The sequence below is a fragment of the Orycteropus afer genome, unplaced genomic scaffold (assembly GCF_000298275.1).
Source record: "Orycteropus afer afer isolate SDZICR_OR568_19922 unplaced genomic scaffold, OryAfe1.0 scaffold00004, whole genome shotgun sequence".
NCBI classification, from domain to species: domain Eukaryota; kingdom Metazoa; phylum Chordata; class Mammalia; order Tubulidentata; family Orycteropodidae; genus Orycteropus; species Orycteropus afer.
The window spans coordinates 3,961,278-3,987,537 of NW_006921591.1; the positions used below are offsets into that span (position 1 = coordinate 3,961,278).

General features: G+C 43.4%; 2 protein-coding genes across 2 annotated transcripts in view; one reads left to right on the plus strand and one right to left on the minus strand.

Moving 5' to 3' along the window:
- Window positions 1–1,233, plus strand: part of LYPD1 (LY6/PLAUR domain containing 1) — a 47,307-nt gene extending 46,074 nt beyond the window's left edge. Inside the window, exon 4 of the mRNA XM_042780555.1 lies at window positions 998–1,233. Within this exon, the coding sequence (XP_042636489.1) occupies window positions 998–1,233 (236 nt within the window). The remainder of the gene's footprint in view (window positions 1–997) is intronic.
- A 344-nt stretch (window positions 1,234–1,577) lies between these two features.
- The window catches only part of GPR39 (G protein-coupled receptor 39), a 358,268-nt gene continuing 333,585 nt past the window's right edge, over window positions 1,578–26,260 (minus strand). The window contains exon 2 of the mRNA XM_007938050.1: window positions 1,578–2,089. Coding sequence (XP_007936241.1) covers window positions 1,578–2,089 — 512 coding nt within the window. The remainder of the gene's footprint in view (window positions 2,090–26,260) is intronic.

Genomic DNA, 26,260 nt, shown 5'->3' on the forward strand with positions numbered 1-26,260 from the left:
CTTTAGAATAGTACCTGGCATACAGGAAACACTTTTAAGTAAGCTTGTTGTTGGTATGTTTGAGTCCATTGTTGTTGCTATTTAACTAAGTAGCTATTATTTGAATAGAGTAAATTTCCAGCTTTAAGAATGCAAATGATAATTTAAGACACCCTCATTTGATGACAGGGAGTTTCTGGGTGGCACAAATGGTTAAGTGCTCAACTACTAGCCAAAAGGTTGGTGATTTGAATCCAGCCTGAGGTGTCTTGGAAGAAAGACCTGGTGATCTGTTTACAAAAGGTCACAGCCTTGAAAATCCTATAGAGCAGTTCTACTCTGCAACACATGGTCACTGAATCAGAATCAACAGCAAGTGATGCGGTTTTGATTTTGAGTGATGTTAAGTAGTCTTCCAATCTTAGGGAAAGGCTTTCTTATGTGCCCAACATCAATGTGTGGTATTGATGACTGTCAGCCAGGCCTTTTTCACCCAAACCCAGTAGACTTTTCAAACTTGGGAGAGATTAAGGCACTTCCGAAGGGATCTAATTTATTCTGGTTGGAATTTGGACCTCGTTATATTTGGAAATATTCCCAAACACATAGCTAAGAGCAACTCTCTGTAGTCACTTAACTTACATGGTGTCATAATAGATATACAATCTAGAAATGCATCTGTGGTCCCTCTCTGGCATTAGAGTAGGAACCAAAGAAAGAGATACTCTAAAAGTGCTGTGTCTAGTGTGAACTCTGGCTTATACAACTAGACATTGATCTTAAAAGCTCTTTTATTCACTGGTACTGGCACCCAGAATAGCTTATGGAACAACTTTGTCCAAAGTGGTGAGTTGATGACTACTTCCTTCCCCATATATGTTGTGTTATTTTAGAGGCCTCCACAAAATACCCCAGAGCACTTCTCTAGTTCCACCCAGTCGCTAGACTTGTTGGGGCAGTAAGGAAGAGTCCGTGTCTTTGTGCACACTAACCCAGCTTCTTTGGGTCTGTGTTGCAGGAATCATGTACCGCAAGTCGTGTGCATCATCCGCAGCCTGCCTCATTGCCTCTGCTGGGTACCAATCCTTCTGTTCCCCAGGGAAACTGAACTCAGTATGCATCAGCTGCTGCAACACCCCACTCTGCAACGGACCCCGGCCCAAAAAAAGGGGCAGTTCTGCTGCAGCCCTGAGGCCAGAGCTCCCCACCACTGTCCTGCTCCTCAAACTAGCCCACTTCTTGGTATACTGCTGAAGGAGACCCCCTAGCTGATTTCTTCTGGGTAGGGAGAGGAGTCTGTGTCCTCTTTCTTTTTTTGTTCTCTTGAAAAAAAATGAAAGAGCTTAATGTCAAAAACATTTTTGTAAGCTCTGAATAAATTCAGTCTGAGTTTTCAGTGTGTACTTGAAGGAAGGAAGGGAGTAGAGCTGGAGTCTACCTTCATTGATAAAATATGAGGCTGTTGGAATCCACTCTCAGAAGCCACTAAGGTAGACCTGCGTTTCCAATTTCCCCAGCCTCCCAATCCTGATGGGGCTATGGTTCATGTTGTCAGGGGTGGCGGGCTGGTTACCATGCAAGGCTTCCTCACTTGACACTCACACTTCCAGCTCCTGGAGACCACTCTCTGCAGTAGAATTGGCTCCAGCAGTATCCATCACTAGTTTCATCTCTGAGTTGGGCTCTAGCGAATTGAGACTCCGTTGTGCAGGCTTAGAGTCCACCTTGGCCTCACTCTGAAAAGTGCTCAAGAAAATCTTGTTAGTTCTCCTTGCAGATGAATAGCGCCAGGAAGACGTGAAGATCAGTGGGCGGACGGAGCGGGCACTCTGTGCCGAGGTGCGCAGCTGCTTCTCTTGGTTGGCGTGCTGCAGTGTCAGGTGACAGCACAGCACCTGCCAGAACACGCTGCGGAACTGCTGTGAGGATACATTGTACAGAAGTGGGTTGACCACAGAGCTAAGGTAGAAGAAGATGTCTGAGAAGGGCAGCAGGATCATGTACGTCCGGAAATAGACTTTGGTCCAGTCGTGCTTGGGTTTGGCCGCGGCCAGGATCCTGCGAATCTGGTTTGGCATCCAGCACACAGCTAACGTCACCACGATCAGCCCTGAGCAGGTAGAAGGGGGGTGCGGGGAGAGGATGGAGAGAGGAAACAACATGAGAAGCAAAAAAGAGAAAAACCCATAAAATGTTTAGCCCCTCAGTTCTGTGCTTACTGGCCAGGAAAGGGTACCAATTTCTCAATGTTGTGCTTGACAGCATCTTTTGCCACTAGCAAAAAAAGAATTTAACACTGTTTCAGGGCTGGGGGAGTTGGCTGTGTTAAAGACCATTAAATGCTTTTGACAGTTTATTTATACCTGTTGATGCCTATTAATTTAAAAAATGTTCTCATTGATGTTTGTGTATCCAGGAAGCATTTTATGTGGTCCATAAATCTGGTTTTATCTTTTCATCTCAAAGAAATAGATATATACAGGATAGCCATATTAAACAGTATTTATATTTTAAAGACTGTCCACATAAAGAAGACCCTATGGTATTTTCAAATCAAAGGGAAGTACTTTGATTTGCTCTTTGGTGATGATGAAACATATTTAATTGCACTGACGCCTCATTCAATTTCAGGGGAAACAAGACCAGGAAAAGCCTGTCACAAAGAATGCTTCTTGGACACACATGTGCTGGGAGGGCACAACTGTATCTATGTATATATCTGCAATGGTACCTCTGTTTGTTTTCAAATGCTTTTAGCAACAGAAAATATAAAACTTCCTTCAGTTTGGTCTTAAGTTTCATCTAGTAATGTGCTTATTGCCTCCCCAGCACAGCCACGGGGTCAGTAGGCCAGGAAAAGAGCAGACCCTGGAGAAGAAAGTATAGCCAGAATGCTCCTTAGAAGTGAGGATGATGACACTTCATCTTGCTTTGGACACATCGTCAGGAAAGACCGACCAGTCTCCAGAAAAAGACATCACGTTTGGTAAAGTAGAGGTCAGTGAAAACAAGGGAACCCTCCATGAAATGGATTGACACAGTGGCTGCAACAATGACTTAAACATACCAACAATTGTGAATATGGTGCAAGACTGAGCAATGTTTTGTTCCGCTACGCAGTGGAACTTAGAAAGCCGGAACCTGTGTGAGCAGGAAAATTCAAACATTTTTTGCTAAAACAAGGCAGTCCCTACTAGTTCCAGCTCTCATAGGTTTCACTCTATCTACAAGGCTGGAGCTGACTCACAGCAGCCCACACCAATGAAGAGAAGAGACCCCTCTGTGATTTCCCTATGTGCGCCAAAAGTCAACTGCACGTATGTTTGTTTGAGTTCCAACTTATACAATCACTAGTATTTCTACAAACCTAACAACAATAGCAAGGAGGGCCAGATGAGGGATCTGAAAAGCATTTGCTCCCTCCTGTTGAATGCCCTGCTGGTGTAGTGCCTAAGGCATTTGACTAGTAGCCAGACAGTCGGTGGTTCAAACCCACCAGCCACTCTGAGGAAGGAAGACTGGACAATCTACTTCCATAAAGATTTACCATCTCGGAAACCCAGAGGGGCTCTCTGTGAGTTGGAATCAAATTGATGACAGTGAGTTTGGTTTTGGTTGAGTGCCAAGACACCAAAATGTAAGTAAGTTTTCTTTTGGAGAGCTGATAAAACAGAGCTTTGGATTTTTAGAAAACGTCCCTCCCTTCCCAAAACTTGAATAATACAACATAAGGAAAATTCATTCACATTTTCAAACCTTCTGATTTTCTAAGAAGCCACAGGGACACGATGGTTGGCAATGATCGTTTCTTGCCTCCAATTAATGTTAAATTTTCATTAATAGATGCTCCAGGAAAAAAAAAAACAACTGTGTTTAGGCATCCTCAGTTGCCACCCCTGCACTCACTCACACACTCACCTGAATATACCTGGCTTGGGGAGGAGGTGCCCTGGGTGTGTGCTGTGGCCCATCTCTCCCCAACAACAGATCCCAGCGGTCAGCTACAAGGGCCTCTGCAATGCTGCTCCCCTGTTAATCCCCAGGGATTTATCCCATCAAACCTCAGCCTAACCTTGAAGTTCAAACCAATGTGCTTATTTTTTCTTTGCTTTGCATTTGCTAATGTAAAAAACTTTACTAAATCTAAAAATAAAATAGAGAAAGTAACATACTGATCTGATGAAAAGGCAAAAAAAATCACTAAAAGTCAAGAGTGTATTCTGAATCACCTAGTTACAGCTGCTGGATGGGGACAAACATCAAAATTATTCTGATTTTTCTTTTTAAATCAAAGCTTACATAGAAAATAGGGGATTTGTTTTTTTCTCCCCACAGCTTTGAGAAGTGCTGGTGCTCCCAGGCACCTGTGCTATTCTAAGTTCATCCCTCAATTATTGCTCCTCATTTCCATCCCATGCAGCTCTCACTGAGAGGTTCATCTCATTGATTGTGAAGGAGCTATGATGCTTTCCATACCAAGGGAAGCCACCCTGCTTCACAAAGTTTTCATTATTTTATTTTTTCCCGTCTTTTATGTCGCTGAATTTCAAAGAACAAGCGCAGCCATCTTCATCTGATGACTTATTTCTCAGAATATGGAAATGGAGCCCATAGTTTCTGATATGTGCTGTGACACATGAGGGGAGGCTGTATGTACTTCAGGCAGTGGAAACCCAGAGAGGTGATGAGAACCACATGTACTTATCACAGGCTGAACACAGCCTTTCAAGCCCGGGGAGGCAAGGCAGTGAGAAAACGCAGCTGTGTTGTGGGGTAGGAGCAGAGGATTGGTAAAATTGTTTTATTTTCTGTGTTGTGTTTGCTTCTAGTTTTCTTGATCTCTTTTTTTCAGCCAGCCCTTGTCCCTGGGTGGAGCAAAAGGTTTGCCCTTGACTACTAACCTACAGTTTGGTGGTTTGAACCCACCCAGAGGCACTGTGGAAGACAGCCCTGGTAATATGTTTCTGTAAAGATTACTACAAAGAAAACCCTGTGAGGAAGTTTTACTCTGTCGCCATGAGTCAGCAGTGGGTATGGATGCTGTATTATTCCTAGTTGACTTCACCTCCTATGCCTGCTGTCAGTTGTCCTTATGGCTCATCTTATCAAGTGAAGTAGCATTCAGTAACAAATAAGATCCAGCATCCTGGTCAGAGGTAGCCATAGGTGCAGATAAAGAGTTGAAGACTGTTTTATAGGTTTAGCCAGGATAGAATTTTTCCTCAAAGATGGAAATGAGCTAAAGTAAGTAAGTGGGTGCTAGCTCAGAATACTTAGCAGAAAGCAGGGAACCACATCAGAGATGCTTCAGTGGTGAGGGGAACAAGGACTATATTTTGGAAATGGACAAGGATTTTTTAAAAATGCATCTGACAGGTCTTGAGATATTTATGTCAATTCTGTGCTAAGCACCCTGTTAATTGCACATGCATTTCTCCTGACACCCACCTGGTGAGACCAGAACTGTTGTCTCATTTTACAGATGATGAAGTTGAGGCTCAGAGAAGGTTAGTTATCCCAGTGGAATAGCTAGGACACATTTTTGCCTGACCTCAAAATCCATGATCTCTCTCTCTCTCTCTCTCTCTCTATATATATATATATACACATTTTTTTTTTCCTTAAAGACAGACACAGTATTGTCTATTTCTCCTATTTTCAGTTTGAAAACTACAGAAAACAAAGTAAACAACCATAATTCTACCACTGAAAAAGGGCATAAGATAGTGCTGCCTGCTAGAAAATGTCAGCCACATCTGTCAAATTTTGAGTAGCCACATTAAAAAAGTAAAAAACATACAAATGATTCTCATTTCAACATGAATCAATATTAAAATTTTTATGTTTTACATACTTTTTTTTTTCCCCACAACAAGTGTATCTTTTGTCCAGATGCTATAGTATTGGATAGGGCAGATTACAGTAATCATGTTGTTGTTTATTGTTATGTGCCGTTGAGTCAGACCCGACTCATAGCAACCCCTCCTTGAGTTTCCAAGGCTGTATCACTACGGAAGTAGATTGCCTCATCTTCCTTCCAAGGAGTGGCTGGTGGGTTTGAACCGGCAGCCTTTTGGTTAGCGGTCAAGTGCCTTAGGCACTAAGCTACCAGAGCTTTAGTCCCTCGTTAAAGTAGCCCCCTTTTCTCTTACCACTCCCTTGAGTGGCTCTCCCAGGCACATACCCAGAGAACCATGTCAGAGCAGCAAAGCACCTGTGTAGCCTATGTTTATCATCCTCTGGTTTTGATGATCCAGCCCAAGCTGAATCCTGATCCATTTCTGAGCATGCATTCTCAGCTATAATGTAGAGCAGGTTTCTCTCCAGTATTTCCCTATAAAGTCTTGCATATAAGGGAACTCCAAATTATATAAAGCTTGACTAATTCTGAAAGCATAAAGCATTTTTCATTCTAAACCTTGCCTAACCATTTTGTAAAACATGGACGGTACAAACTCTCTGGCAAGGCTGTCAGAAACTACTTCCACCACCTCAACTGGAGGTAGAAAAAATGGCTAGTGACTTTCTTCCTATACTTTGTTTTAGGAAAATGGTCCAGTGTGTTCCTGGGAGCAATCTAATACAAGTTAGCTAGCCTCTTGGGGGGATGAAACCACACTAGCTCCCTTGTATAGTTTGTCATTTTTTAGTGACAAATATTTGCTCATTTCTAAAAGAAAAAAAATGTTCATTATTTTAGATGATACTATAGAGAGTAAGGAGGTTCTGCGTGGTCCAAATGGTTCATACATTCAGCTGCTAACCAAAAGGCTAGAGGTTGGAGCCCACCCAGAAGTACCTCAGAGGAAAGGCTGGCAATCTACTTCCAAAATCATCAGCCACTGAAAATGTTGTGGAGCACAGTTCTACTCTGGAACACATGAGGTCGCCATGAGTCAGAGTCAAGTTGACAACACCCAGTTTTTGTTGGGAATAAACACCATGTTCAAAGACACTCTCTGTTCTGGCTCATCTCTAGACTCAGCTACGCTGTAGCTGAAACAAAGCTTTAAAGTCTTATTCACACCTTAATAAAGTGCATTAAATATTTGACCAAATTTGTGTTTGGCTGCAATCAATTTGGACTTTATATTACATTTGGAAAAATCTATCATGCTTTGGTCAGTTTGTGTAATGTGTAGCCTGCAGTAAAATAACGTTAGTGTGAATGTGAATGAAGATCAGTGAACTGAACCCACTCATGTAAAGCAGGTAAACTGTTTTAACTGAATTATTAATATAGATCTGTATTATACTGCAGACAGCCTTGCACTCTGGGTTACAAAATACCTCCATATCTTATCTATTATTTTTCCACAAAAAAACACTTTCATTTTTCCTCCTTGATCACCACACTAAAATGACAAGAGCCATTAGACAATGGCATAGATTTATTCTCCGCAGAGTAATAACATTGTTGAAAAAACAAGTAATGCAGATGTCCTACAACATCCTGCACTGAAGCTTGAAATTTCAACAGCATTTGAGCCAGTCTGTGTGGTTTAATCTTCAGAAGTGCATTAAGCTAGGCAGCCTTGGATGGCACAGTCATGTTAGATCTGACACTGCGCTTCTACTTTCTCCCCTCTAACCTTTAAAGTAGGAGCTCTGGTAGCATAGTGCCTGAGGCACTTGACTGCTAACCAGAAGCTAACCAGAAGGCTGAGAGTTCAAACCCAACAGCCACTCCTCGGAAGGAAGATGGGGCACTCTACTTCCATAGTGATACTGCCTCAGAAACCCAAGGAGGGGTCGCTATGAGTCAGGGCTGACTCAATAGCACATAACAACAACCTTCAAAGCGAAGGTAACTTTTTGTGTGTTGCCCATAATTCATCTCATAGTCATCGCAGGAGGAAACCTCAGAGATCAGTTACATATTATCCTCTAAAAGTTAAGTGATAAACTGAGGGTAAGTGATTTGCCCAAGGTTTTGTAATGTCAGCATGGCAGGATTCCTTCTACCATGCCATACTCTTTGGAACACTGGATTCTATTCTAGATCAGCAAGTAGACTTCCCACTTCCCCCATTCCCACCCCCTTTAATGCAAGTGCTAGTCCTTCATCAAATAGAATACAATGAGAGGTAGATCTAGCTCAGGCTCCCACTAAAGTCAGCACAACACCTCTGATAACACTGTTTCCACTTAGTTTTAGAAACAGGTCCTTCAAGAACAGGCATTAGACAATTATAGAGCACATATTTTCCCCCAAAAGGAAAAATGAAGTACCAGCCCAAGGGAGCTAAAGAATTTTGGAAAATAAAATGTAACTCCAGGTCATGACCTTATGATCTAGCCTATAACAATGAATACATCCATTTCATCATCTTTCACCTGTCTGTCTGTCAATCATCTATTTGTCTACCTACCTATCATCTATCTTTCTCTTACAAAAGGACTTGCTAGAAAAGGAAACTCAGCCTTAGTAGTAGTAGTAGTAGTAGTAGTAGAAAAGATACGGAATCTTGATTTTTTTCCTTAAGCAAAGGTGTTTTGTGGGATTAAAGAAATCTCAAAACTTTGCTTTTCTACCCTGTGCTGGAGTCCAGTTTTACTGAATCATTGAAGGCTTGGGTAAAGGGGGGTGTTGAGGAGGATTTTGGATTTAGATGATTATGGCTCCTCTGTTCTCTTCCTCCCTCTTTATGACCCAATTTTCCAACTTCTGACTACAGTAGTTAGACATGCCCTCTTTCTCCCACCCCCATATAAATTTTGGGACTTCATTTATACACTTGGGAAACCTTTCTTGATTGCCTGAGACCTGTTATAGACTCTGAACTAGAAACTGATGACACAAAGCAGAGGAAGACAGGGCAGCTACAGCCTCGTGGCCACTTGCTTAGGATCATGACAGCAGACTGAACAGAATGTTGTGGTAGCAATGAGAAGGGCAGGCTGATCTTGCCAGAGGCAGGCACACTCAGAAAATGAAAGAAAAGGGCATCCCAGGCAATAACACGGCGTGAACAGGGGGTGGGGGAATGAAACAGCAGTTTACCTTCTGAGAGCTGCGAGAGATTGAGCATGGCTGGGACAAAGTGGTGGGCTGAAGACGGTAGGAAATGAGGATGATCAGAGAACACTCCATCAGGTTTTGTGGACAATAAATTAACTGGCATATAGTAGGGTGAAGAACATCTGCTTGTCAACTGACATTTAAATAGCAATTGCCAGTGGAAAGTAAACATATGGTTAGTTGAATGAAGAGCCAGGAAAAGACAAATATATCCAATAAAAGGTTTTAGCACTTTCTCGATTTATATGTTTGTCTTTGCCAATCTGCTTCTGCAAGCCAATTGAGATGGTTGAGACCACTCCCTGACCCTGGCTGACCTGAGGAACCCAAGTCAGCCACCAACATTGGTCTAGTCTCTAACCTCTAAGACAGTAGATCTCAAAATGCAGTCCTTGTACCAGCAGCATTAACATCACCTGGGAACTTATAGAAAGGAATATTCTCTGGCCCCACTCAGTCCTGTCTTGTGCCGTGGAGTCTATTCTGAGTCATGGTGACCCCATGTGTTACAGAGTAGAACTGTTGTCCAGGGTGTGCTTGGCTGTAATCTTTATGGAAGATTGCTAGGCTTTTTCTTCTGTGGTGGTAAGTGGGTTTGAACTGCCAACCTTTTGGTTGCTAGCCAAACATAAACCATTTGTACCACCCAGGAACTTATACCTCAGATCTACTAAATCAGAAACTCTGGAGCTGAGGCCCAGGAATCTGTTCTTTAATAAGCTCTTCAGGTGATTCTGGTGCATGCTAACGTTTGAGAAACACCACTGTCAGAAAAGCACATAGTGATGAGGGTCCCAGCCAGTGGAGATTTGACAGGCCCCCAGCACTTGCCTTGGAAGTGTCTTGTTTTAATAATTATCTGCCATCTGAGCTGACAGTAAGAGTAGCCACCCTGCCACCTCTCATTTCTGAACACAGTCCTCCTCGATGATCCTTTTTTCTGTTTTGTTCCTCTTCTTCTTTCTGCCAAGGAACTCTGGTGGTACAGTGGTTAAGGCATTGAGCTGCTAACCAAAAGGTTGGAGGGCTGAAACTACCAGCTGCTCTGCAAGAGAAAGATGAGGCAATCTCCTTCCATAAAGATTTATAGCCTTGGAAACCATATGGGGCAGTTCTACTCTGTCTTGTAGAGTCACTATGAGTTGGAATTGACTTGACAGGAGTGGGTGTGGGTTTCTCCTTTCTCCTTCTCTTTCCCCTCCCTTTCACTCTTTTCCTTTTTTACCTCAGTGTCTCCTCTACATGTTTCATCAGTATATAAAGCAATAGCATCTGTCCTTTTTCTTTCTCCAAGAGAACCATCATCACACCATGTGCATTTGCCTGTGCTGCCAGCACAGACCCTCTCGTGCTTCCCTTTATTTGCTTTGGTGGCTTTTTGAAGGTGACTGAGTCAGCTGTAGACACACAGGTGCTGCCTTGGTATGTGGTCACCACTCATTGTTAAGTTTCCCAAAGGAAAACCTAGAAGCAACACAAATGGAGTTTGGGGAACATGGATGTTGACTATACACTGCACACACCCCGCTGTGAGCTGGCTTCATGTCCCATATCCTGTGACCATGCTAGGGCTTGCCTGCACACCTGTGATCACTTTTCCAGTGACCCATTAGCTCGACAACCTTTGTTTATACAGATCTTCCCTTTTTGCCCTGTTTCCTACTGAGAAGTGATCTTCAGCAGAAGGTAGAAGAGCTCTTGGGATTTGGTTTCCAAAGAAGAGCACAGGGAACAACTTTAAAATGCTGTGAATGCCATGCCACAGATGGCTGCTTCTGTCCACGAAGACAGATAGCTGATGTCCCATCCTTTCCCAGCTATCTGATGGCACCAGGAAAGGATTTTCCAATAGTGGGGATCCATCCACCATGTTGAGGCCAGAGACCTGATCTATGGCAGAGAAGCTAGATTCCAAATGGCCTGCAATTTGCTCAGCATTACATCCATCACATTCTTCTCTACAAACTTCAGTGCAAGAAGAAAAACTATCAATCCCTACAATAGCAAATATATATTTCTAAAATAAGCCCTTCAGTCTGGGAGCTGGAGGACAGCCACATGTACCAATGGAAGCAACATTTAAGGTCATCATTGTGGTTTAGTGTTTTCTGTTCTGTCATGAATGCTTGGTAAATGATCAGCTGGAACCCACTGAATAAATATTTTTCTATATAGATCTCAATTGTATGTAGTTGTGTGGCTTTCTGTGCAAACAGTCCATTGTAAATCCACTGATATTAAAGTTGTCAAGTGTGGTGTAGCTACAAAACCCCACAGCTGTTTCTCAGCCTGACAGGTGATGCCAAATGCTTCCTCCTAGTAACATACATTATAGAGTGGGTGGCAGTAACAAGGGCAGGACACCCTGCAACCCACTGGGGAAGCAGCAGACTGTGTGACAGAGAAAACCTATGCTGGGGCATCTCCTACAGCAGATTGACTCATACCACCCCAGCACTAGCTCTTCTACTTAAAAACACAGACCAGTGGCTAAATGAGTGATGCTTCTCAAAGAATTTGTTGTTGTTGTTGTTGTTATGTGCCGTCGAGTCAGACCTGACTCCTAGCGACCCCTCCTTGGGTCTCCTAGGCAGTATCACTACGGAAGTAGATTGCCCCATCTTCCTTCCGAGGAGTGGCTGGTGGGTTTGAACCGCCAGCCTTCTGGTTAGCGGTCAAGTGCCTTTAGACACTATGCTACCAGAGCTCCCTCGGGCCCCCGGCCGCCCACCTGCGTGCGCAAAGAATTTAATGCCCTATAAATGGAAGAGGAGCTCTGGTAGCACAGTGCCTAAGGCACTTGATTGCTAACCAGAAGGCTGGCGGTTCAAACCCACCAGCCACTCCTCGGAAGGAAGGTTGGGCATTCCTACTTCTGTAGTGATACTGCCTCGGAAACCCAAGGAGGGGTCGCTATGAGTCGGGGCTGACTCGAAGGCAAATAACAACAACAACAACAATAAGTGGAAGAGAGGAGTCGCTGGGTGGTGCAAATGGTTAATGCATTCTGCTGCTAACTAAAATTGGAAGTTCAAATCCACCCACACAGGTCTAGAGGTTCCTCAGAAGAAAGGACTGGTGATCTACTTCTGAAAAGTCAGCCATTGAAAACCCTGTGAAGCATAGTTCTACTCTGACACACATGGAGTCATCATGAGTCAGAATTGACTCAATGGCTGTTGTTGTTGTTGTTGTTATGTGCCGTCGAGTCGGCCCCGACTCATAGCGACCCCTCCTTGGGTTTCCGAGGCAGTATCACTACGGAAGTAGGATTGCCCAACCTTCCTTCCGAGGAGTGGCTGGTGGGTTTGAACCGCCAGCCGTCTGGTTAGCAGGCAAGTGTCTTAGCCACTATGCTACCAGAGACTCAATGGCAGTTGGTGGTAAATGGCAGAGAATTAAAATTCTGGAATGCTAGTGCAGCAAAGACCTTAGAGTCTACCAGTGAGCTAGCAGAGACCCTAGAGCAGTCCAAATGGAGGGCCTCCCAGGCTGCTGTGTTTTTCACTGGCAGCCAGCTCCCCTCGGAACCAGATGAAATCACACGAGCCCTAGAGGTTGAAACAGCCCTAAGCCAAGCCCTCAACCTACAGAGGCAACCCTACCATCACAGGGGTTTAGAGGCAAGCAAAGATGTTGTCACACCCTACTCCCTCCATCTCCCCTTTCCTAGGTTCACTGTGTGGGCTCCCTCCCTGGCATGGAGCCTATGACCCTGTTAGGGCCAGTGCTAAGTGTCTGTGACTGAGCAGAGGCACAGCCAGCCAGGGCCTGCCCTTCTTCCCACAGAGCAGAAGCCCAGCCTGGGAACAGCACAGAGCTAAGTGCTTCCTCCCTGGGTGCCTGCTTCTACAGCTAGAATGGCCCTGGAAGAGAGAATCAGTCTCATGAGGGTGTGCTAGCAGGTACTATCAACCTATATTACCTAAAAGGTAAAGCCAAACACCAACTACCACTTGCTGTTACTGCTATAGGATTGGCAATTGGGATTAAAAGCTTGACAGTGGTTTCTTCTCACCCTGGTCTAGTTATGGAGTATAAAATCCCCACTGGCTTTCATTCACAACTGCCTGTGATCTTTCAACTTCCCGGTCTGTTTTCTCCAGTCTCCAGACCTTGACACATCCTGATCCCTTTGGCTGGTACCACTTCATCCTCCACTCTCACTCCTCCTTCGTACCTTCCTTCCTCCTCTCAGTCCCAATTGTCCATAATTTATCCAGCTCTTAATTTACAAGTTTCTGCTTAGTATCACTATGTCTAGGAACCCTTCCTTATCTCCACACATCTATATCAAATACCATATTATGAATTCCACCAGCACCATTTACTCCCTGCCCCCATCATCATTACACTACAGTGTAAACTAGATTGTGAACTCCATGAGGGCAGGACACTCTGTCTTCACTGTATCCTCAGCACATAACAAAATACCTTTACATAGTAGATGCTTTAGGAAGGAGGGCAGAGGTTAGGGGACCAAGGGGAGAGTCAAGGTAGGAGACCATTTAACATGCATTCATCTAATATATATGGAATTACTTTGAGGCCAACTTCCCTGTCCATAGTGGTCAGTACTAACCATTCTGGCCTTGGAGTCTAGCATCTAATTCATATCCAGTTTCCACTCTGAGAGGAAAAAGAAAAAGTGGGAACTGAAACAAGGGGATACCCACTCATTCAAGCAAAAGCAAAATTCCCCAGACCCTAGGATGAGGTCTAAACACAGGTCAAGGTACCTTGCCCTCTGAAAAGTACCTGAGATGCCAGCAGCTTTAGTCTCTTACCCCCTCTGCTACTGACTGAATCTTCCTTTTCTTGTTTTTATCTAAGATGACCCTGTGGGATAGGAACAGAGTACAGGTGAGGGCCAACTGGTGAAACAGAATATAGAAAAACCACATACCAAAGGGATTAAGTGGAGGACATTCACTTGTCCCCAAATAATTCAACTTGTTGTTGTTGTTGTTATTTGCCGTCGAGTCGGCCCCGACTCATAGCGACCCCTCCTTGGGTTTGCGAGGCAGTATCACTACGGAAGTAGGATTGCCCAACCTTCCTTCCGAGGAGTAGCTCTGGTAGCATAGTGGCTAAGGCACTTGACTGCTAACCAGAAGGCTGGCGGTTCAAACCCACCAGCCACTCCTCGGAAGGAAGGTTGGGCAATCCTACTTCTGTAGTGATACTGCCTCGGAAACCCAAGGAGGGGTCGCTATGAGTCGGGGTCGACTCGATGGCAAACAACAACAACAACAATTCAACTTAGGGGCCCTTAATATCACAGACCTTCACGATGATCTCTGTCAGAGAAGCTGCAGGGTACAACTCAGGGTTGGGATTCACTGTCAAAGGGGAAAACTCACAGAAAAATGCTCACCTAGAACAGCAGCTTGTAAACAGGGCAGATGACCATTTCTTTATGCTGGATGGTCTCAGGACAATTAAATCTGACAACTGTACGTTTCCAGTTGGTCCACAACTTGGTTACGGGGGAGAGGGTTTGGAGCAAGCAGAATATGAAGATGGCCAGATTGAATCTCCTCCTATCCTATGCCTATCTCAAATTTTCCAGTAGATATTCCCTACAAGGTCACCAGCTTTGCCTCCATCTGACCCTAGGTAATTCACCAAGGAGATAAGCAACTTCACTATCAAAAGCTAGGGCTCCTGACTTGGATAATGGAGATAATAACAACTGCTAGGAGGATTAAACAAGAGATAATGTAAAGTTCGTTACCTGCTGCCAAGTAAGGGCTCATTGATAGTTATGATCACCACCATCTCCGCTAGCAATACTACTTACTCCACCATCATCTTTATGACTACTATCTCTACCACTTCTACCATCATCTCTACCAACTCCACCAACACCTACATCCCCATTTCCACTATCACCTCTCCCACCACTACCACCTCTCCCACCACTACCATTATCACTTTTATCATCACCTGTACCTCAATATTACCTCTACCACCACCCACACTACTGCCACCAGCTGCACCACCACCATCATCACCACCATCAAGACAGTTATCAGAAGTTAGAAATCCAGGAGAAGGATGACTAGAACCACAGCACGCCAGACATCTCCACTCCAAAACATAGATAATCAAAAGCCAAACTCACTGCTGTCGAGTTGGATCCGACTCATAGCAACCCTTCCTTGGGTTTCTGAGGCAGTATCACTACGGAAGTAGATTGCCCAACCTTCCTTCCCAGGAGCGACTGGTGGGTTTGAACCACCAGCCTTCTGGTTAGCAGTCGAATGCCTTAGGCACTCTGCCACCAGAGCTCCTAAAACATAGATAAGGCCCAGAAAGTTTCAGCAACTTGCCTGATCAATAGTAGAAGACCAGAATTTAGGTATCTTGATTGCCAGCCCAAAGCTCTTCTCACTATAGGCATACCTTGTTTTATTGCACTTCACTTTATTGTACTTTGAAGATACTGCTTTTTTTTTTTTTTTTCAAACAAATTGAAGGTTTGTGGGAACCCTGCATGAAGAATTCTATTGGCACTATTTTTCCAACAGCATGTGCTCACTTCCTGTCTCTGTCACATTTTGGTAATTTTCTCAATATTTCAAACTTTTTCAAAAAGCTGGTACACACTCAATAGACTACAGTATAGTATAAACATAACTCTTATATGCACTTGGAAACCCAAATATTCATGTGACTTGCTTTATTGTGATATTCACTTTATTGCAGTGGTCTGGAACCAAACCCACAATAGTTCCAAGGTATGCCTATACCTGGAAAAGGACTTGCACCATTCTGCCCTAAGGCCTGGCCCACTCACCCCATACACATGTTCACACATATGGGCTATGTGGCATTTAAAGGAGTTGGAGGAATAAGGAGTTGGGAAAATAATGAAGGAGGAATATCACAGAAGTTACGATTGCAAGAAGGAGAAAATTCCAAGTCTCAAGAAGACTGGAGCCCAGAGCCCTTCCCTGGCTCCCTTCCCCCACATGATTTTTCTCTAGCAGAAGTCACGGGGGCAAGGATGTTCCATAATCTAGTCATCATCTGGTTAATCCAGGCCAGTAAGGCCTCTACCCCAAATAACCCTGATCCTTGCATCTTTCCTCCATCTGCACATCTCAATACAAACCTATATACACAGCTATATGAAGTGCTCATGGTGGCATAGTGCCTAAGGCACTTGACTGCTCACCAGAAGGCTGGCGGTTCAAAGCCACCAGCCACTCCTCGGAAGGAAGGTTGAGCAATCCTACTTCCGTAGTGATACTGCCTCGGAAACCCAAGGAGGGGTCGCTATGAGTCAGGGACAACTCAAGGGCAAATAACAACAACAACAACATGGTGGTATAACTTCAGAGCTGTATGTCATAGTGTAGTGGCTAGGAGCTAGGATTTGGGGTCAGACAGACTCTATGACCGTGGATTTATACCTTGGTTTGCCCATATGAGATGAATAAAATAAAAGCTTCCCCCTCATGGCTACCATAAGAAAAATTAAAGGTGATAATGTATGGAAGTATTCAGCACCTTAATGGCCAATAAATGGCAGTTTCCACTATGTATTACACAATCAGCTGCCCCAGGGTAGTGGTAATATGAGCTAAAATTAATATAATGTATCTATAATTCATGCACTGTTCTACACACTTAATTTCCACTTGTTTATTTAAACTAATATAAGCTCCATAAGATGCCACTACTTAATTTCATTCCTATTGTACAGGTAAGAAAATTGAGGCATGGATAGGTTAAATGACCTACCTGCCCAATCTCACACATGTGGCATGTGGCAGAGCCAGAAGTTAAGCACAGGCAGCCTGGCCCAGACTCCATGCCCTAAAGCACACTTCCCAAGCCGGGGTATGGGTGTGTGTGTGTAGGGGAGATGGCGGGGGCGGGGGGGAAATACTTTCTGAATCCCAAATCCAAATTAAGGCAGTTCAATTCAGGTGACCACACAGAAATGCATTTCTTCCTGTGAAAGGGTATTTTTCTATTTAACATGAATACAGTAAACATCCCTGTTACTAAGATAGAAGCCTGCTGAAATTCAAAGGTACAAACTAGCTTTGAACAGGAGTCAGTCAAGGTAAACACTTGCAGAATGGTGGCTTATGATTGGATTTATTTTATAGGGAGCAAGAACTCCTACCCATCCCCCACTCCCATGCACCCAAGCAGTTCCAGGGAAGGACACTTTCCTATGAAAATTCATTTCAATTTGAAATTGAAGATTGTTTTCCCCCATCAGAGGCTGACTCTTCCCTTCTCCATAAATACAATCTGGAATTCAGATTCAAAGCAACTTAGAAAATGAGTTCAGTTCCCCATTATCTGCTCATCTCATGCACATTAGCAATGAAATTCCTGGAGTATTCTTTAGCCAAATGCCAAGACAGGAGGCAAAAAAGAAAATGAGCTGATGGGAGAGATATCAAAAGATGTTCACATAGGAGCTGAGCTGCTTCCCAATGTTATTTAGAGATGAGGTTCTCCAATGGACCCAGTAAGTCTCTCAGGAAAGTTGAGGAGATGGTATCAGACTCTGAAGATAGGGTTTTATATCAAGAATGATCAGAAGAGGATGCCTTTCTGTTAATGATCTGAAAATGAAATTATTGGAGCATAAGATGACAAGAATAAATCCCTTCTTGTGGGATTTTCTTTTAAGCAGGGCAAAAAGATCATTGAAGAAATAAATTGTCTTGAAGATTTGGGAAAATTAAATACAATCTCTTCCATCCAAGGGCAAAAGTAAGTGTCAGAGATGTGTGTCGTTGTACATGGCACCCTGTGATGGGTTGTTCATCGGGCTATTGTGATCCATAGAGTTTTCATGCAAACACTGCAACATAACAATAACAGCATCCTGCTTTGGTTTTTGAAAGCTATTTCCTATCTAATAGCTCACTTGCTTTGCCTCCTCCACCTGTTCACCAAATGGCAGAGCACCTCATGATTCTATCTGAGCTCTCTTTTTCTTCTCATTTGTTCTCCCTGGGCAGCTCCTCCAGTCTGCTGGCTTTAAATGAATTGTCGTCTAGTCTATACCAACTCTTAGCACCCCTATAGTACAAAGCAGAACTGCCTCATAGAGTTTCCAAGGCTATAAATCTTCACAAAAGCAGACTGCTGCAGCTTTCTCCCATGGAGTGGCTTGGTTAGTTTGACCACTGACCTTTTGCTTAGCAGCAAGCACTCACTCTACCACTGTGCTTCCAGGACTCCTTCCTGACTTTTAAATACCACCTCTAAACCAGTTGCTACAGAGTCGACGCTGACTCATGGTGACCCCATGCACAATGGAACAAACTGCTGCCTGCTGCTGCACCACTCCCATGATGAGTTGTTGACTGGACTATTGTGGTCCACAGGGTTTTCAGTGACTGATTGTTGAAAGGAGATAGTCAAGCCTTTCTTCCTAGTCCATCTTAGATGCTCTGCTGAAACTGGTTTAGCATTATAACAATCCAGAAGGCTCCATGGACAGACAGGTGGTGGATGAGCATGAGGTGCATTGCTTGGGAATAGAACCCAAGTCTCCCATGTGGAAGGTGGAAATTCTATCACTAAACCACATGTCCCCCAGGTACCACCTCTAGAGATAGACAAGTCCCAAATCAAGGTCCCCAGACTGACTAAACACACACAACCAGACTCCTACAGCCAACAGCCTACTCAGCATCATGACTTGGATAACTCCTCCACACCTCAAATGGAACATGTCCAAAACTGAATTAAGCACCATTCACCTACCCAAACCTGTTCTCCTTCCATGAGTCTCACTTCAAATAAACTCTATCATCACACACTGAATTTTTCTAGCTAGAAAACTGCAAACTGTTCTATTCCACTTCCTCTTCTCTGCCCCACACTCAATCAGTCACTAAGCTTTGTCAATTAACCTTCAGAATGTTTTTCCTTCTGTCTGTTCCTACTGCTCTGGTAGCATAGTGCCTAAGGCACTTGACTACTAACCAGAAGCCTGGTGGTTCAAACCCACCAGCCACTCCTCGGAAGGAAGATAGGGCAATCTACTTCTGTAGTGATACTGCCTCGGAAACCCAGGACGGGTCTCTATGAGTCGGGTCCGACTCGACGGCACATAACAACAACAATAACAACATTCCCACTGCAACCACCTTAATTGGGGCTAGCATTATCTCTTACTTGGACTAGGCAGAAGCCTGTCATGGATTGAATGGTAACCATCCTCCCAAATTTACGTTTAAATCCAAACCCTGGTGCCAATGAAAGTGACTTTTTTTGGAAATGGACTCTTTGAAGATGTTATCAGTTAACACGATGCCTGTGGTAGTTAGGTTGTATATCAACTTGGCTGGGCCTGGTTGAATGGCTAGACAGCTGGATGTAGTTATTCCCCATGGTGAGACTGGTAATTAGCTCCATGGTGGAATCTACTGGAACAGCTGAGGGATATGGGCTGCTTTCAGTATATAAGAAGCCACTTTGAGGAAGGTCTCCAGCTGATGGCATGCTTGAACCTTGCATATAGCTGAGTCGTTGTTCAGCAGCCTGCCATGTTGCCCTGCCAATCTTGGATCTTTTAATGGACTTGAATTAATGGCCTGCCATGTGGTTTGGTAATATCAGGACTGTGCCTTTTTGCTTGTTGACTTTGAGCTTGTCAGCCTCACCAGCTAGCAGGTGTCTGAGTGAAGAGATGATTCTAGCTAGCTTCAATGGGCTGGGAGCAAGAGACAGAGCTAAACCCCAAGGTCGAGGGGTTTTCACCCAGCCCCTGGAGCCTGGAACCTGGAACTTGGACTTCTAACTTCCAAAATTATAAGAGAATAAACTGTTTGTTAAAGCCATCCCATTTGTAGTATATTCCTGTCAGAGTGGCACCAGGTAACCAAAACAAGGTCATACTGGAATTGAGTGGAACCTAATCTAATCTGAGTGGTATTCTGTAAAAGAAGGAAAGAAACACAGAGGCACAGACAGAGGAAAGATAGTCATGTGACCAAGGAGTTATGCTGTAGCTGAGAGCCAAGAAATGCTTGCGACTATCAGAAGCCTGGAAAGACAAGAAAGGACCTTCCCCTAGTGCTTTTGGAGAGAACATGGTCCTGCTGCCAACATCCTGAACTCAGACTTCTAGCCTCCAGAACTCTGAGGCAGTAAATTTCTATTCTTATAACCATCACCACCCCCAATTTTGTTATTGGTATTTTGTTACAGCAGCCCTAGGAAATAACTACACCCTCTATCTGGTTTTGTTCACAGTCATTCTTGCCCAAGCCATTCTCCACATGATCCAGAATCATCTTATTAAACCAAAAATCAGTTCATGTAAACTTTTTGCTTAAAATCTTTTAATCCCTTATCATTGACTTTAGCGTAGGGTCCCAACATCCTGAACAAGTCCTGTGAGATCTGGCCCAGGTATTCCCTCAGTTTTTGTCCCCACCTCCCCAATTGCTACATGTGCTCCAGATACCTAACCCAATCTCTGTTCCTGGAGCCAGCCAACACTCCTGCCTAAGGCTCTTACCCAAGAATTATCTTGTTAATTCTTACTCATTTTTCATTTCTCTGCTGAAAGACCACTTCCTTGGAGATGCCATGGTTATAAACTTCCATAGCACCAGTACTTCTTGATTGCATTCTGAATAATTGGACTTATTTAACTTGGAATGTGTGCCTCTAATGTGTCTATCTCAGCCCTATGAGCTCCATGGGGTTGGGGCTAAGGCTGTCCTATCCTATATCTTCAGTGCTGACACAGTGTCTGTTACACAGTAGGTACACCATACATTTGGGTAGACCTTCCAATTTGAGTCTCCCAACCATGTGGTAAAAGATGGGGTGAGAACTGTCATACTTATTCTTACTGACAAAAAAAAAGGTGAAATGGACTACATTTAACCAGTTTGGTTCAGGACCAGGAAAATGAGTGTGAGACAGAAAACCTAAAAACTGGGATCTCCTAACCCTCAAGTTGGTGCATTTTTCACGTCAGCAAATGCTGTCAGGTGAATAAAGGATGATGGTGTCTTTATCAAGTTTACCAAGTGGTGCAAACAATTTGCACTTGGCTATTAACATATAACAACAACAACAACACTAACATAAAGATTGACTGTTTGAACCCACCCAGTGGCACCACAAAGGTCTGGCGTTCTGCCTCCATACAGATTACAAGCAGGAAAACTCTACAGAAAACAGTTCTCTATAAGACATGGGGTCAGGTTCACCTCAGTTAGAACTGACCCAACTTCAACAGGTTTATTTACTTTTGGGTGTCTGTCTATAATGCTGTTGTTAGGTACCATTGAGTCAGTTCTGACTCATAGGAACTCCATGTACAACAGAACAAAACACTGCCTGGTCCTGCACCATCCTCACAATCATTGCTATGTTTGACCCCATTGTTGCAACCACTGTGTCAGTCCATCTCATTGAGGGTCTCCCTCTTCCTTGCTGACCACCTACTTACTTTACTGAGCATGATATCCTTATCCAGGGACTGATCCCTCCTGATAACATGACCAAAGCACATGAGACAAAGTCTTGCCATCCACACTTCTAAGGAGTATTCCAGCTGTAGTTCTTCAAAGACAGATTTGTTTGTTCTTCTGTCAGTCTATGGTACATTCAATATTCTTTGCCAACACTATAATTCAAATGTATCAATTCTTATTCAATCTTCCTCATACATTGTTTAGTTTTAAACACAAAGTTAGTTACTCCCAGGTTCATGTCTCCAGGTTTACAACTCTCTTTTCTAGAGATCCAATGACACACCCTCTCTCAGAGTTTGGCCAGAAGAGGGAGGCAAGCCTGGGACCTTTACCAAGACAGACTGACAACTTTCATCTAAGCTTTGTCTTTAAGATACCATGTAACCATGAGTGACACATTCAAATCACAGAAACTCAGGCTCTCAGACTGGAAGAACCTTGGAAATAGTGGATGAATTTCCTTGCTTGTAAAATGAAGGACTGTCCTAGATTTATGAAGCCCTCTCTAGCTATAAACCACCAAGATAAAAGATTAAAGTCAACAAAGGTAAATCCTATTACATAGACAATCCTGCAATAACAGTAATAATAATAATCTATGAGTTGATACATAGACACTCAAGCTTGAACAGGTGTGGGAATGTGAATGGGACTATACTTATAAATATATATAGGTTTGACAGAGGATATTTATACTTATGTATTTATATGCACTACAAATATATCCATAATTATAATAGAACATACAGAGGTCAAAGTTATGAAAATTTCTTAGCTATAACCTAATACCTTGAGGGAATGAGTCATTGGGTCTGGGGGCTCAGGACCATAGTCTTGGACAATATCAAGGTCAATTGGCATAACATAGTGCACAAAGGCAATGTTCCACATACTACTATGGTGAGTAGCAACTGGGGTCTTAAAAGCTTATGAGTGGCCATTGAAGATTCAACTATTGGTCTCTCCCTGTCCAGAGCAAAGAATAATGAAGAGAAACAAAGACACATGGAAACAATTAGTCCAAAGGACTATGCAAACTTCATCCTCCATGACCCAGGGACCAGAAGTGGTACCCAGTTACCAATGCCCACCACTCTGAAAGGGGCCACAGCAGGAGGTCTTGGATAGATTGGGAGAAAAATGTGGAACAAAACTCATAATAAAAATTTTAAAAAAGAGCCAAGATTTTGGTCTGATAGAGACCAGTTTAACCCTTGAAACTGTGTTCCTTAGTCACCCTTAAAGCCACCTCCACCACTCAACTTTCAGCCAAACAATAGACAGGCCTATAAGGTGAAAGGGAGCTCCAGTGGTGTAGTGCTTAAGGCATTTGACTGCTAACCAGAAGTCTGGCAGTTCAAACCCACCAGCCACTCCTGGGAAGGAAGGTTGGGTAATCTACTTCTGTAGCGATGTTGTTGTTGTTGTTATGTGCTGTCGAGTTGGCCCGACTCATAGCGACCCCTCCTTGGGTTTCCGAGGCAGTATCACTACGGAAGTAGGTAGCGATACTACCTTGGAAACCCAAAGAGGGGTCGCTATGAGTGGGATACAACTCATAGCTACTGGAGGGCAATGAGATAAGGTGAAAAGTAACACCAGGAGATACCAACTCCCTAGAGTAATCAACCTTAAGAGATAAAAGGGCCGCCTTTGTCCAGGGATAAATTACAGAAGGCAGGGTAGGATAGGAAGGAAGGATGAATGGAAGCAGTAAACACAGGGAAGAAGTGGGAAGAGAGCTGTTACATTGTGGGGACTTCAATCAATGTCACAAATTAAATGTATATGAATTTTTTAATAGAAAACAAATTTGCTTTGTAATCACAATTAAAAAAAAAACTATGCAACTTCTCTGTACAGTAAAATCCTCATCTAAAAATTATGAATAGTTATCAATCACATTTCACACAGATATTGTAAGAAGTAAATTAGATAATATACTTACACTTTTCAGTATTTTTAGGTACACAAATTCAAGGGCTTATAATTATTCCCTTGCATAAAAACCTTCATTGATGCCTAATTGCCTTCACTCTTGCTATTCAGAATGTGATCCACAGCATCCCTTGAGAGCTTGTTAGAAATGCAGAATCTAAGGCCCCACTCTCAACTTACTGATCAGAATCAGCACTTTAACAAGACATCCAGGTGGCCTGTGGCCCACACTACAGAGTCCAAGCATCTTAGTGTTACACTTAGGACCTTCATGACCAGCCTGCAACCCATTTTCAGAAGTTCGTTTTTCACCACTCCTGTCCTGAGCCTAATGATATTTTCCAAATGGCTCTCAATTCCAGGTAATTCTGTGCTGTTTTACCTCCATGTCTCTGCCCCATATGTACTCCAAGGAAATGCCTATCAGTTCAAGTATCCTCTCCTTTCAGAAGAGCTCACTGATTTTCAAATAAAATAACCACTGCCTGTTTCAAACTTCCCCAGACCTTGACCTTGCTTCTAAGACAGGTGCAAGTACGCTATTTTAATTATGGATTTCCATGTCCTAGTTCACCAAGAATACCTTGAGCACCTTGAGAGCAAGGGCCATGTCACAGCCATTGCCTCATGTCTAGTATGATACACAATACAGCTTCAATACATGTTTTTGAAAGTATGAAAAATCCTTAAATACTATTAAAGCACATGCCAAGGTCTCATGCTGAATTTTTATCAAACTGGAATCCTATTGCATTGAGATATATCTCCATCTATGCATCTACCCATCTATCTCACTTCGGTACTTAGGATAATGGTACTTAGCAAAATTGTTTTGGATTTATAGCAGAAAAATCAGATACTACCTCTCCCAATCCCACATCAGGAAGATGTGCATAGAAGAGAGTAGTCTCTGGTCGTAGAATCTGGATAGAAACAAGGCAGGAGGGCAAAGCAGCAGCCCAGTTCTTCCCCAGGGAAACCACCTTTTGGCCTTAGATGGATGATGAGCAGGAGGTCTCTTCTCTCCTACTAGGGCTCTATCTGATCCCATGCTAAAATTTATAGCTCTATCAGGTTTCAAGTAACAGCAAGTCTATGGGTATTTTAAGTTGGCTGAATCTGGGAAAGAATAGAGGAAGATGCAGGGGCCTAAATATCAACTCAAACAAACCATCCCAACCTAGAAAACACCAGGCTGGCTTGCAAAGAGTTATGGAAGACACTGGGAATTGTTGTTGTTGTTATGTGCCATCGAGTCAGACCCGACTCATAGTGACCCCTCCTTGGGTTTCCGAGGCAGTATCACTACAGAAGTAGATTGCCCCATCTTCCTTCCAAGAAGTGGCTGGTGGGCATTAGGCTCCAGAAACTGTGTAGCTCAGCTGGAAATAAATGTACCCCAGGACAAGGCTCTACATGAGGGTAGCCACTGGCAGACATCAACACTCAGTATGTGTGAGTGTGAGTAGTCCATGCTCCAAGATAAATATGGGGCAGGAAAGGAGGAAAGAGGCAAAGCACCAGGAGAAGATGGTAGGCTTTGGGGACCCAACCTTGCTTGCTGCATGTTGAAAGTGAATATGATTAGAAACCAACGTATAACTCCAGAGCCACCTTAGGATGCTCCCTCCTGGGTCAGAAGAAGAGCCATCAGAGTTGGCACAGTCAGGCACCCTTCCTTGCCTGATCACAGACTGACTTGGCTACATTTGGCCTTGGAGTGCTTACCCAGCATTGCTGCTGCTGTTAGTTGTCAATGAGTCAGCTTCAAGTCATGGGATCCCCATGTACAAAAGAACAAAACATGATCCAGTTCTGCACTCAATTCTTCATGATCATCGGTAGGCCCAAGTCCATCATTGCAACCACTGGGTATTCTGAGTGCCTTCCAGCCTGTGGGGCTCTTCTTCCAACAATATATTAGACAGTATTCTGTTGTGATCCAAAGGGTTTTCATTGGCTAGTTTTCAGAAGTAGATTGCCTGGCTTTTTTTTTTTTTTTCCTAGTCTGTCTTAGTCTGGAAGCTCTCTTGAAACCTATCCACCATGGGTTGGCCTACTAGTATTTGAAATATTGGTATCATAGCAACATGCAAGCCATCACAGTACAACAAATTGGTAGATGGGTGGTGACATGAGTTGGAATCAACTCAATGGCATATAACAACAACCCCTTCTTACTCTCAAAATTGTTCCAGCAACAACAGAAGACTCACACAGAAAATGTAGAAAGTGTTCTTAGAAAACAACAAAAATACAAAAAAAAAAAAAAAGGTAGAAAAAAAATGAGCAAAAACTTGAACAGAATATTCACTAAAGAGGCTCCCCAACAAAAATTACCAGAATTCTGGTTGGAAAGACACTAGTGGAACCCTCAAGACTATGGCCCCAAGTTACCCTTCAGTCCTAGAAATGGACTCACTTCCATGGGTTGTCTCTCAGCCCAAAAATAGAAAGACCTACATGCAGAGCACATACTCTAGGGAGATGAACCCCTTAGATCAATCAGCCATGAGACATCAGAGGAGCAGAATTTACATAGAGGAAAAGCTGGACAGACAGGAATGCATAGTTAAGAAGGGTACAGGGAGGGTGTAGTCATAGGGAGGGGAGGGGAGGAGAGTTTTATATGGTTGGGGATGATAATCAGGGCTGTGAAATCAGCTGGGCATGAACTGTTGAATGTAATACAAATCTATTTTGTAAATGTGTACCCCAAGCACAATTTTAAAAATAAATAAATAATTAAAATGCATAAATAAATAAAGAGACTGTCCAAATGGCAATGGTGCTCAGCATCACTTTGGAAAACCGTTTGGCATGCTCTATAAGTGCATTCCCT